The 14,519-nt window shown below is 38.0% G+C and overlaps 1 protein-coding gene across 5 annotated transcripts in view; it reads right to left on the bottom strand.

Annotated features, from left to right (window-relative positions):
• Positions 1-14,519, bottom strand: part of gtf2i (general transcription factor IIi) — a 47,687-nt gene that overhangs the window by 27,123 nt on the left and 6,045 nt on the right. For 3 of the 5 annotated variants that reach the window (XM_062960543.1, XM_062960541.1, XM_062960542.1), the window contains exons 5-12: positions 13,692-13,826; positions 12,383-12,566; positions 11,095-11,123; positions 10,366-10,414; positions 9,177-9,220; positions 8,869-8,934; positions 5,254-5,310; positions 4,401-4,457 (exon numbers count right to left, since the gene is read on the bottom strand). In XM_062960543.1, the coding sequence (XP_062816613.1) occupies positions 4,401-4,457; positions 5,254-5,310; positions 8,869-8,934; positions 9,177-9,220; positions 10,366-10,414; positions 11,095-11,123; positions 12,383-12,566; positions 13,692-13,826 (621 nt within the window). The remainder of the gene's footprint in view (positions 1-4,400; positions 4,458-5,253; positions 5,311-8,868; positions 8,935-9,176; positions 9,221-10,365; positions 10,415-11,094; positions 11,124-12,382; positions 12,567-13,691; positions 13,827-14,519) is intronic. The other 2 variants (XM_062960545.1, XM_062960544.1) reach the window with 1 other exon arrangement.

Genomic DNA, 14,519 nt, shown 5'->3' on the forward strand with positions numbered 1-14,519 from the left:
GGGGTCATACACGTTTGCCACAGACTTGGAATGACGGAAGGAAGCGGGCGTTCCTGGGCAAATTAACTATGGACTCATCAGCCACTGACAGCTGCCTTCTGCGAGGATGGCGGAGATTTTTGCCACCGAGCAATTTCTCAGTTCACAATGACAGAGATATAGGTGAATCTAGAGAAGTTACAACACGCTAGTATTCGTTGGGCACAGGGTTAGGTGACTTACAGCAGTCTCGCTTATCCGACATAAACGGGCCGGCAGAACGTTGGATAAGCAAAAATGTCGGATAATGATGAGACTCTGGAGGCAATGCTCAACGGTCCTCTCCAAGCGCCGTGTACTTGCCGGTAGGGACGAGACACAGCCTGTGTGAACTTTTCTCTCCCAGTAAGCTCCCAGCACTTGGAGAGGCCCACTGCGTGTTGCAGCAATGCTCTGCCGTCTTCTCCAAGAGCAGGGTGCTAGCCGGTAGGGACGAGACACAGCCTGTGTGAACTTTTCTCTGCCAGCAAGCACCCAGCACTTGGAGAGGCCCGCTGCGTGTTGCAGCAATGCTCAGCGGTCCTCTCCAAGCGCCGGGTGCTTGCCGGTAGGGATGAGACACGGCCTGCGTGAACTTTTCTCTGCCAGCAAGCACCCGGCACTTGGAGAGGTCCGCTGCATGTTGCAGCAATGCTCAGCGGACCTCTCCAAGCGCCGGGTACTTGCTGATAGGGACAAGACGCGGCCTGCACAAACTTTTCCCTGCCAGCAAGCACCCGGCACTTGGAGAGGCCCACTGCATGTTCTAGCAATGCTCAGCAGTCTTCTCCAAGCGCCGGGTGCTTGCTGGTAGGGACGAGACACGGCCTGTGCAAACGTTTCCCTGCCAGCAAGCACCCGGCACTTGGAGAGCCCCCGAAACAGCAGTTTCTCTAGGCAACAACTCACAATGGGCCTCTCCAAGCGCCTGGCGCTTGCTGGCGGGAAAAGTTTGCACAGGCCTCATCTCTTCCCTCCCAGTGGGCACCCAAGCGCATGTTGCTGCTTCGAAAAACAGCTGATTCTCAGCAACGCACAGTGAGTTTCTCCAAGCACCAGGCGCCTGCCGGGAAGGGCAAGATGTGGTCAGCGCATCGAATATTACGGAGTGTCGGATTACCAGAAGTCGGATAAGCAGGACTCTACTGTAACACCAAACGGCCAAAATGGTAGGGATGATCACGTTAATTTCATCTCAAACTGGAGAAAGTGCAGAATAGAATCATAGAATAATAAGAGTTGGAAGAGTCCATTTAGATAGGTTGTGTTTTACAGCTTCAGGCAGGAATATGCCAGGCCTTGAGACCACAGGGCCATTAAATGCTAATCAACGTGATTAATTACAACATCCACACCTGCCTCCAACAACCAAGAATTATTTCTCCACAGATATATAAATCTCCCTTGCCTAGTTCCCAACATACAACCTCTGAGGATGCCTGCCACAGATGTGGGCGAAACGTCAGGAGAGAAAGCTTCTGGAACAGGGCCAGACAGCCCAAAAGACTCACTGCAACATAGGGTCATTTCATTACAGAGATCACACCTGCAAAATTTTCCGGCAGGTAAAATGTGGTCAGTTTCCAGACGCAGCCCATCAAAGTATTGCAAAAACAAGAATGAAGCTAAACCCGGGACAGAAAACCGAAACACCAGCAGACACAGAAACGGCTGTTTAAAAATAATGCCGAACGAAGCAGAGGCCGCACAACTTAATAAACCAGGAATCAAACGCAGACATTATGCCTTGCTTGCAAAAGCTCAGCAGAGCAAGGGGGAGAAACTGGAGACGGGCGGAGCCAAAGTGACAGTTGGAGATAGGCAACCAAAGATTTTTTTTTTCAGTTAGTGAGTTGGTTAGTTGGAGTTTGAAGTGTGCAGATAGATATACGTTTTGGGAACTGTGATTTAAAAAAAGAAAACCTCTTTGAGGAATATAGTTAAAAGCCTTCAAAAAAAAACAAGTTTCAAAACCATCCTTTATAAGCCTAACTTGTTATTGAAACCGCAACGCATCTTTACTGTTCAAATACAAATAAACAACAACTTCTTGTTTGCTTCACATAAAGTGTCTCGTGTGACTCTCTCAATATCCTAACATAGGATCCTGAATATAATATTGGTGAGAGAATTAGCAGAGGAGGCGGGTTCGAATCCTACATATTTTTGGTGGCAACAGAAACCAATGGAAACAGATTCGGGGCGGACAAAACGAAAACGGAACAAACTTCTCCCGTTTCACACACCCTTGATTTCAAATTTTTTAGTCCTCCTAAATCTGGGGCTTTTCGCCACGATGTTATTTTCAAATCGTATTTCAGATGCTTCCCTCTAGTTCAATGATGGGCAACCTTTTGCACTTGGTGTGTCAAAATTCACCAAAAAACCTAGCATGACTTGGGTGGTGTGAGAAAAAAACCCATAATTTCACAATATGTATAGTTTAAATAACAAACATGTATAATTTGAATATATAATAATAATAATAATAATAATAATAATTTTATTTTTGTACCTCGCCACCATCTCCCCAGAGGGACTCGGGGCGGCTTACAGATATAAAACCAACATACAATAATATCAAATACAAAAACACACAAATAAATTTAAAAGGCATTAAAAATCACAATCATTATAAAACACTTGAGATATACAGTAGAGTCTCACTTATCCAATGTAAACAGGCCAGCAGAAAGTTGGATAAGCGAATATGTTGGATAATAAGGAGAGATTAAGGAAAAGCCTATTAAACATCAAATTAGGTTATGATTTGACAAATTATGCACCAAAACATCATGTTATACAACAAATTTGAGAGAAAAAGTAGTTCAATACACAGTAATGCTATATAGTAATTACTGTAATTATGAATTTAGCACCAAAATATCACGATATATTAAAAACATTGACTACAAAAATGCATTGGATAATCCAGAACATTGGATAAGCGAGTGTTGGATAAGTGAGACTCTACTGTATATAACTATTTAATAAATCAGAAACTATTTACTGCCATTATTTCCATGTACAACGATCTATGGTACCTCTTGCAGTTTCCATGCTGATTTCTCTCTATTCTAGTTTCAATGTAGTCATGAATAATGAATAATAATATAATAGTAATAATATGATAATATACTACAATAATAATAGAATTAGAATAGAATTATTATAATATAATAATATAGTAATAATATGATAATATACTACAATAATAGAATTAGAATAGAATTGTTATAATATAATAATAATATAGTAATAATATGATAATATACTACAATAATAGAATTAGAATAGAATTATTATAATATAATAATATAGTAATAATATGAGAATATACTACAATAATAATAGAATTATAATAGAATTGTTATAATATAATAATAATATAGTAATAATATGATAATATACTACAATAATAGAATTATAATAGAATTATTATAATATAATAATATAGTAAAAATATGAGAATATACTACAATAATAGAATTATAAGAATTATTATAATATAATAATAATATAGTAATAATATGATAATATACTAGAATAATAGAATTATAATAGAATTATTATAATACAATAATATAGTAATAATATAGTAATATACTACAATAATAGAATTATAATAGAATTATTATAATATAATAATAATATAGTAATAATATAGTAATATACAATAAAATTATAATAGAATTATTATAATATAATAATAATATAGTAAAAATATGACAATATACTACAATAATAGAATTATAATAGAATTATTATAATATAATAATAATATAGTAAAAATATGATAATATACTACAATAATAGAATTATAATAGAATTGTTATAATATAATAATAATATAGTAATAATATACTAATATACTACAATAATAATAAAATAATTATATATATATATATGTGTGTGTGTGTGTGTGTGTAATGTGCATAATCCCCATGGAGTAAACAACAAAACCACTGGACCAAATCACACCAAATTTGGCCACAAAAGACATCGTCATCCAATCAATCTGTATGCGGCAGCATGTCAGCAAAAATGGCTAGGCGTGTCAGTGCTGACACGCGTGTCACAGGTTGGCCATCACTGCTCTAGTTGTTTACAACAAACATGCGGGGCCACAAAAGGCAGAGGCGGAACGAAAAATACAACTATGGAAATGAAAAACGGAAGGCACGAATACAATGGACAGGTTGGTACGAGGTGCTCTTTGAAAGTTATATTTGTGTGTACATATCTATCTATCTAGATATATATATATATCTAGATATATAGATACAGATCTATATAAATGCGCACACACCCAAGCACCTTTCCAAAGCTGTACTTGCTAAAAAAAATTAATATATATATATATATATACACGTATCTCTAACCTTCTATTGGAAATTCCGCATCTGTTCCTTCACTGCAATCGGAACCCTGGTTCTTCCCTTTGTAAACATAAATATATAAGCAATAGCATCATACAAAAAAAAAAGAGGAGGATGCCAATTAACACGAGAATATTTGGAATTGATCGGGATCTCGGTAGGGATTTGTAAGGCCGCCATGACACGGAGATCACGCCACACAGTTATTTCCGGGTGGACCGGTTCCACATTCGCTCTCATAGAAAATATAAGTGTGTTGAGATCTCGGCAAATTATGTCCGTTGTGAAATGGGAAAAAAATGTGTATTGTCAAAGGCTTCCATGGCCGAAATCACCAGGGTGTTGTGTGGTTTGCAGGTCATATTGCCAGGTTCAAACCCTGGGAGTGGCGTGAGCGGCCGCTGTTAGCTCCAGCTCCTGCCAACCTAGCAGTTCGAAAACATGCCAATGTGAGTAGATGAATAGGTACCGCTCCGGCGGGAAGGTAACATTGGCACTCCATGCAGTCCTGCCAGTGGCCACGGAGCAGTCATGCCAATGGCCACATGACTTGGAGGTGTCTACGGACATGGGAATGTGAGTAGATCAATAGGTACCGCTCCGGCGGGAAGGTAACATTGGTGCTCCATGCAGTCCTGCCAGTGGCCACATGACCTTGGAGGTGTCTACGGACAACGCCAACTCTTCGGCTTAGAAATGGAGATGAGCACCAAACGTTTCAAAAGTTGGTGGGCTAACCAACCCAGAGTTTGGGAACGGGATGCAAACAAACTAAGTCAACTTTGGAAGGCCAGCCCTGCGAGCGAGGTGTCGAGGTGAGAAATGACTGCAATGAGGAACAAGGGAATTGCGGTACCTGTGTAAGACTTGGCCAGGGCGATTTTCTCATCAATCGCCGAAGTTTCGGAAGGACCTGCTCCGGTAAACAAAGACAGCCATGAAAGAAAAATAAATCACTTTCCAAGACTTTCCTCCTTCTGTTGAAGGGAGAGCATGCTCAAGCTGAACCAAGCAACAGCAGAAACAAATCGGTTTCACAGAATTATCACCTAAAGCTTCAGAGAGCTTCTGTTCAACCATTTCAAGCTCCCTACTTGGGCAGTGATGGCACGATCGTCAGCGTAGAGGAAACTCTCTGTCCCTTCTGGCAGTGTAATAGGCAGTAAGAGCACCTAAAGCTTCAGAGAGCTTCCATTCAACCATTTCAAAGCTCCCTACTTGGGCGGTAATGTCACGATCGTCAACATAGATGAATTAAATGGATTAGGAATCAGCTGGTTTTCCCTGTCATAGGCAGTAAGAGCACCTCAAGCTTCAGAGAGCCGAGCCAGAAGGGACTGAGGCCATTTGCAATAATAATAATAACAACAACAACAACAACAACAGAGTTGGAAGAGTCATATGGGGGGCATATAGTCCAACCCCCTTCTGCAGGGAATGCACAAGCAAAGCACCCCTGACAGATGGACATCCAGCCTCAACAAAAACAATAATAATAATAATAATAATAATAATAATAATAATAGAGTTGGAAGAGACCCCTTGGGCCATATAGTCCAATCCCTTTCTGCTTTCATGCAGCAAAGGCACAATCAAAGCACCCCTGACAGGTGGCCATCCAGCCTCAACAACAACAGCAATAAAAATAATAATAATAGAGTTCAAAGGGACCTCTAAAGGACATCTGGTCCAACCCCCCTCATTCTGCATTCATGCAGGGAATGTACAATCAAAGCACCCCTGACAGATGGCCATCCAGCCTCAGCAACAATAATAATAATAATAATAATAATAATAATAATAATAATAATTTATTTTTATACCCCGCCTCCATCTCCCCAAGGGGACTCAGGGCGGCTTACATGGGGCCAAGCCCGGATAAAACAAACAAAGCAAAATAAAACAACATCAGAAAATACAAAACACGAAAATTAAAATGAATATTTTAAAATATAAAAATAATAAACATCATAAAAACATGGATTTGGCACCAAAGTAAAAACGATAAAGTAATAATAATAATAAAAGAGCTCGAAGGGATCTCTAAAGGATATCTAGTCCAACCCCCTTTATTCTGCTTTCATGCAGGGAAAGCACAATCAAAGCAACCCTGACAGATGGCCATCCAGCCTCAACAACAGCAATAATAATAATAATCATTATCGAATTGGAAGGGACCTCTAAAGGACATCTATTCCAGCCCCCTTCATTTTAGGGGTTTTTTTTTCGGACGCAGGGCAAAACTCCCATTCGGATAAGAGCCTCGTTTTCGGAAGCAGCAAACAAGAACGGGACGAAACAAATGAAACAAAACAAAATAAAACAAATACCGATTCCATACCAATGCACAAGACTAGTCGTAACACTGAACGGGTACCCAGTTAACATCCTTTGTTCTCTTTTGTCTCACAAATGGATAAATAAAAAATGTAGCCCAGAACGATCACAACGGTAATCCTAATTACAGGCAACACTTGGAATCACAGAAGTGTTAGTAAGGGATGGGTTAATTAAAGTCAATAGGTTGCCCTATGAAGAAGCTTTTCAGAAATTCTGCATAGGCCGATGTCAAAAATAAATAAATCAGCAATTCATTTTAGTGGAGTTTGAGAATGAGAGCAGATAAGTCTAATTCCAAGAAGGCACTGGGTTGTGTCCTGCCTTGAGGCGGATAAGAAGTAAAATAATAATAATAATAATAATAATAATAATAATAATAATAATAATAATTATTATTATTATTATTATTATTTTATGACACAGCAAAAATATAGATATGCTGGATTTTGTATTATTATTATTATTGTTATTATTATTCACATTCAATATTTATTTATCAAATAATTACATTCTGTACCAAAATTTGAACATTTTTCTGTTCCTGGTTTGAAAGCGTAGCTTCCTATTTAATTTTGTGGTCCTGACTTGGAAAGTCATAATCCAGAAACTTTTTTTTTTGTGGCTGCCATAAACTAGGTTGAATGGGTCAAGACTCCGATGAGGTATTTCACGAAAAAAATACAGCAAAATGTGCTGCAGGATGTCCATCCCACAAAAAAAAAAAGTTTTGGCAGTTTAATAAACTTTTCTTATGTTTTTAAGAAACATAACAAAAGAGATCAGGCAATCCCCTACAATATCCAATCTCCGTAAGGAACTGAAGACCTGGTGGTGTCGGCAGGTTTTTGAGTAATTACATTGGAATACCGCCGATTTCTGGGCCTGAATATATTGCACAAGATTTCCCTATCCTAAAATGATACATTTTAATATATTGGTTTTATGGTTTCCGTTCCCTTCATCAGGTCATGTAAGTGTGATTTATTGTTATAATTGTATTATTTTACTTTGTTTAATAATGTGTATTATGTTGTTATGTAACGTTTGTGTTTGCTTTTATGACTGTAAACCGCCCTGAGTCCCATCCGGGAGATAGGGCGGTATATAAATAAAGTTTTTATTATTATTATTATTATTATTATTATTATTATTATTATTATTATTATTATTATTATTTTATGATAGGACCAATTAGGCAATGACATTTGAGAACCCAGGGACAAAAAGTGTGACATAGTCTTATTGTGCTTATTAAAGGCACGCACTTCATACGAACCATAACAACATCAGTGTACTGCTAGAAATTATGTGTCTTTAGCATAAAAACATGGCTCTTCCGGTGTGCTTTTGGAGAGTAAATGTTCCCCCCGATATTTATCCTCTAGACTGGTTCACTATCTGATGTCCCGTCCCTCGAGGTTTTATTCTGATCCCTTTCTCACCCAGAGTTTTAATTTTTAATCTAGTTTTTAAATGTAGTATTCATGCGGCCCGCTCGTGTTATATTGCTGTTTTGATCTTATGTTGTACTGTTTATTTTATGTAATGTATTATTTAATTGTATTAGGTTATGGTTTATTGTATTGTCTTGGGCATGGCCCCATGTAAGCCGCCCCGAGTCCCCATTGGGGAGATGGTGGCGGGGTATAAATAAAGTTTTATTATTTTTATTATTATTATTATAACCAACTCATTACACAAGCACCATAAACTTCTTCACTACAATCACTTGGTGTTTATCGGAAAGATAAAGCAATTCCAGGAGGCTATAATAATCGCACGTAGGTTCTCTCCAAAGTCACTCACTTAAAGCATGAACGCCAGAGTCTGTTAATAACACTTTCCAATGACATACGGTCATGACGCTTATACAATACTGATTCGACAGGCTTTGAAAGATGGCATTTTCCCCCAAGGCCTAGAACACATTATAATTCAAGGAAGAAGAGGTGAGAGGGAGCAAGGTAATAGCGGGAGAAGAAAAGCCGAAGCCATGCAGAGGAGTCCCCGGAACAAAGCAAAAACAACATCCCATCAGGTTCACAAAGGAATTTCAATACTTTTCCTGATCCTTTCCCCCCCAACCAAATAGGCTAGATTTCAACCCAAGTAGCAGATTATTCCATGTTACCTGGAATGGTAAACTGATAATACTCGGGATCCTCCGATTCCTCTTTGACCGTGATCATCTCGAGTCCTGAAGAAGAACAACATTGAGATGTTAGGAGACCTAAAGCGAATCCTATCACATATATATGCGTGAAAATCCGCAAATTCAATGACTGGCCGTTGCCTACGTCGCACTGACCAACCGTCTGCGCAGGGTTCCATACTTTGCACTTTAACAACACAACCGTTCAATGCTAAGGCTTCCCACCAAATGGAACTAACTATAGAGCAGACCGAAGACATCAATAGTTACAAAGAAAGATGACGTACCAGAATCTTCACTGGGTTCCATCTTCACCTGGATCGGAGCGCAACTAGACAAACAGATCAGAGAGAATACGTAAAACATACACAATAAGTGCAGCAACAACAATATGGATTGCCTTTGGGGGCCCCTTCCATATCTATGACACAGCCGGGCTGTGGCGCAGCTGGCTAGTAACCAGCTAATATAAATCACTTCTGACCGAGAGGTCATGAGTTCGAAGCCCGGGTCGGGTTAAGCCTCCGACCATTAAAAAAAAGAAATAGCCCCGGCTTGCTGTTGACCTATGCAGCCCCGAAAGACAGTTGCATCTGTCAAGTAGGGAAAATTTAGGTACGCTTTATGCGGGAGGCTAATTTAACTAATCTACGACACCATAAAACTGCCAGCAAAACACGAGGAAAGAATGAGGAAGAACAGCCACCAATGGACGGTGAAGCAACAGCTCCCCCAGTGGCCGGAATCGTGAAGCTGGAAAGATGTTAAAATGCCTTTGTGTCTGTCTAAAACTGAATGTTGTTTGTCTGTCGGCATTGAATGTTTGCCATATATGTGTTCATTGTAATCCGCCCTGAGTCCCCTTCGGGGTGAGAAAGAAGGGCGGGATAGAAATACTGTAAATAAATAAATAAATAAATCTCTATCTCACATATATCTTCTTCTATATATATATAAAAATGTAATATGCGTTTTTCCCGTGGAGTAAACAACAAAACCACTGAAGCAAATCACACCAGATTTGGCCACAAAAAACATAGTCATCCCATCTATGTCTTTCAATCAATTAAACCTAGAAATATAAAGTCCAAATAAAAAAACCCACCAAAAACACAAAGGGGGGAGGATAAGGAAGAGCCGGTTTTCCCCTAGCTGCCAGTCAGAAGGGTAGGTCCGCCCCTTTAGGCTCCACCCACTTAAAGGAAGGGGTGTGAGGCTGTTAGGAATTATGGGAATTGACGTCCAAAACACCTGGAGGGCCCAAAACGGGAATTCCAGAGAGGAAATAATCAGAGCCAGCTAACACCTCCCAACAAAGGATTCCCTCAGGTAGTAAGCAGCCAGACCTTGAAGCTGCAAGGCTATTCAGTGCTAATCATTGCTGTGACCTCGTCACGGTCTGTTGCAGTCCCGATGCCACAAATTACTGATTTAAAAACACGAACAGTCCCAAGAAAGGAATAAAAGATAAAGTACCTTCCAGCTGAGGATGTTATTGTATGCGAGGGGTCCATTATGCGAGGTCCTGAAAGGGGGAAAAAATGCCATTTAGTAGTCATAATGTAACATTAAAATTAACTAATTAATATTTTAAACACAAAATTCCCCACGTTGAAATTTCCCACGTTGAAGGGTTCCCAATCCTTTTTTTAACAGAGAAGGATATGTAAAAAAAATGATATTTCAATATTTCTAAAGGCAAAATAAATCGAATTAGCAGAAATTATCTCCTTAGAGAATAAAATTATCAGTGATATTTTTACAAAGCTGGGAACACCGCTTGATTCGTTTATTTTGCAGAAAAAAAAGGAAATGATTTGATCCCTTGCGAGTCCGGACAATAAGAAGGATTTGACGCCGGGCTAAATCACTACTGACCGAGAGAGCGGTCACGAGTTCGAAGCCAGCCTGGGTTGGATTGAGCTCCCGACCATTTAATAGCTTAGCTTGCTGTTGACCTAAGCTGCTTGAAAGACTGTTGCATCTGTTGAGAAAATTCTAGGTACCGCTTTATACGGGGAGGCTAATTTAACTAATCTACGACACCATCAAAACTTCCAGCAGCGTGCGGAAAGGAATGAGGAAGTACTCCAACAAGGACTCGGTGTCACAAGTGGACGACTGGTAGTGCTGGGAGACTGATTGTGTACTGTATAAAATCAAATTTTAAAACGTTTGCATTGGAAACCAGGATCAACTACTCACCTAAGAGTTTTTTTGGCTCAAGGAAAGGCCTAAAAAAGAACAGAAAGGACCCGGTTACGCCACACTTGATTTAACACCATCTCATTTGTATGCAAATTGCTTTAACAAACACCAAAATTATATGTATACCAAAGAATTGCTTCGCAACAAATCTCTCTATGCATTGATGATGAGGATTTGTGGGCATTCCCACAATGGATAGCAATTGGAAAATATAAATATATCTGATACACAAATGTGGAGGTTTACCTCTTTGGTGAATATTTTAATGAATACTTCTGCAAATATTTTAAGGAATATTTCTATAAATATTTTTGTGAATATTTCTGCAAACATTTTAATGAACATGCTTAGAAATATTTTGTGAAGATTTCTGCTAATATTTTACGAAATATTTTTATAAATATTTTTGTGAATATCTCTGCAAATATTTTAAGGGATATATTTAGAAATACTTTTGTGAATATTTCTGCAAATATTTTAATGAATATATTTATAAATATTTCTGTGAATATCTCTGCAAATATATTAATGAATATATTTATAAATAGTTTTGTGAATATTTCTGCAAATATATTAATGAATATATTTAGAAATACTTTTGCGAATATTTCTGCAAATATTTTAATGAATATATTTAGAAATAGTTTTGTGAATATTTCTGCAAATATATTAATGAATATATTTAGAAATACTTTTGTGAACATTTCTGCAAATATTTTAAGGAATATATTTATAAATAGTTTTGTGAATATCTCTGCAAATATTTTAATGAAGATATTTAGAAATACTTTTGCGAATATTTCTGCAAATATTTTAATGAAATTTTTTATAAATACTTTTGTAAAAATTTCTGCAAATATTTCAAGGAATATATTTAGAAATAGTTTTGTGAATATTTCTGCAAATATATTAATGAATATATTTAGAAATACTTTTGCGAATATTTCTGCAAATATTTTAAGAAATATTTTATAAATACTTTTGTGAATGTATCTGGAAAAAAATAGCTTTTTTTCATAAGCGAGGCGAAAATTCTATTCGTATAGGCACCCTGTTTTCAGAAACAGAGACAAATACAAAACTGATACAAAAGGAATGAAACAAAACAAAACAAAACTGGAACTCCATACAAATGCACACCACTACTAACAACACTTTTTGAGACAATTTAGAAACAAAATGCCAGCACACACACACACTCACCAGTTTTGCAATGACTTTTGAAACATGCCTAATTAATATCCCAAATTAATATAAGACAAGTAAAAGGGGGCTGCTGCTTCACCTTTTGATGACGAAGGAGATGCTGGACTTGTTCTCCAGGATCCACTTGAGGGTGGTGACGTCGTAGTTGGTGGGGTGCTTGAACGCAAGGCCTTCCGGGAGGCCGTGCACGGCCACGGCCGACGGATCCCTCTGGATCTTATCATACGGGACGGGAACCACCGCCGACTTCCCCAAGGCTTTGCCTAGACGGAGAAAGCACAGCCGGTCAACAAGCGGCCGGATTCGCTGGACAAAAAACTTGAGACATGTTGTGCATGCCTCCTCTTTTTGGTCACCCCTTTGTTTTCCCGCAAACTGATCTTCTAAGCCAGTGATGGCCAACCTATGACATGCGCGTCAGCACTGACACGGCTAGCCATTTTTGCTGACACGCTGCTGCCTGCAGATTGATTGGATGACTATGTCTTTTGTGGCCAAATTTGGTGTGATTTGGTCCAGTGGTTTTGTTGTTTACTCCATGGGAATTATGCACGTTACATTTATATATAGTAGAGTCTCAGTAATGTTATGTTGTAATTACTGTATATACTAATTTAGCACCAAAATATCACAATATATTGAAAACATTGACTACAAAAACGGCTTGGATAATCCAGAAGCTTGGATAAGTGACACTCTACTGTATATATAATCATTCTATTATTATTGTAGTATGTTAGTATATTATTACTATTATATTATTACTATTATTATTATTCATTATTCATGACTACATTGAAACTACAATAGAGAGAAATCAGTGTGGAAATTGCAAGAGGTGCCATAGATCGTTGTACATGGAAATAAGGGTAGTAAATAGTTTTTGATTTATTAAATACAGTTATATATTACAATTATACATTTTTGTTATTTAAACTATACATATTGCAAAATTATGGTTTTTCTCTCTCGACGTGACACACCACCCAAGTCGTGCTAGGTTTTTTGGTGAATTTTGACACACCAAGCACAAAAGCTTGCCCATCATTGTCCTAATACTAATGATAGATACATAGCCGCTTTCTGTCTCCTTGTGGAGAGAAAAAGCCGGGTATAAATAAACAACAACAACAATAACAACAGCAACAACAATAATAATATTTATATTATATTAAATCGTACTGAGATGCTTTTAATGCATCCACTTTGAGCCTCCTTGTTGGGAGAGAAAAAGAGGGGTAACAATAATAATAATAATAATAATAGTACATGAGATGTGAAGTGAGCACAAGTGCTCAGCATACACTTGGCAAGTGTGAATCCCTTTCTATGCCGAGACCCAACTGCATCTCAACCCAGGATCTTGGCATCTACATGTCCATGTTTACCGTAACAGATGCAGAAGTAATCCTCCACGGACTTCCGAAGGGCTTCCATCTCCACGATATCCACCGTCATGCGGTTATCGAGCAGCGTCGACTTGCTTTTCTGCAGCTCCACAGCCTTGGCCTCTTCGTTCACGCCTATGAAGCACATAATTAGAAATAGTTAAGGCGCAGAAACAGATCTCTGGCTATTAGGAGTTTCCTCAAATGCCTTGTAATAGATAGATGGGTAGATAGATAGATAGATGGGTAGGTAGTAGACATGTGCACAAACTTCATTCTTATCGTTTGTTTTGTGTCTTTTGTTTATTCGGAAGCACGAAACAGAAAGCCCCCCCTTCCCCACACACAACTCAGCTCGACACAAAAGCCTGCCTTATTATCATATATTATTATTACTAATTATTATTTATTACAACAGTCTGGAAGAGGGGCTAGCAACAAATGCATGTATTATTATTACTAATTCTTATGATTTATTTCAACAGTCTGGAAGAGGGGCTAGCAACAAATGCATGTATTATTATTGCTAATTCTTATGATTTATTTCAACAGTCTGGAAGAGGGGCTAGCAACAAATGCATGTATTATTATTACTAATTCTTATGATTTATTTCAACAGTCTGGAAGAGGGGCTAGCAACAAATGCATGTATTATTATTACTAATTCTTATGATTTATTTCAACAGTCTGGAAGAGGGGCTAGCAACAAATGCATGTATTATTATTACTAATTCTTATGATTTATTTCAACAGTCTGGAAGAGGGGCTAGCAACAAATGCATGTATTATTATTACTAATTCTTATGATTTATTTCAACAGTCTGGAAG

This window comes from Anolis carolinensis, unplaced genomic scaffold (assembly GCF_035594765.1).
Source record: "Anolis carolinensis isolate JA03-04 unplaced genomic scaffold, rAnoCar3.1.pri scaffold_7, whole genome shotgun sequence".
In the NCBI taxonomy this organism is placed as follows: Eukaryota; Metazoa; Chordata; class Lepidosauria; order Squamata; family Dactyloidae; genus Anolis; species Anolis carolinensis.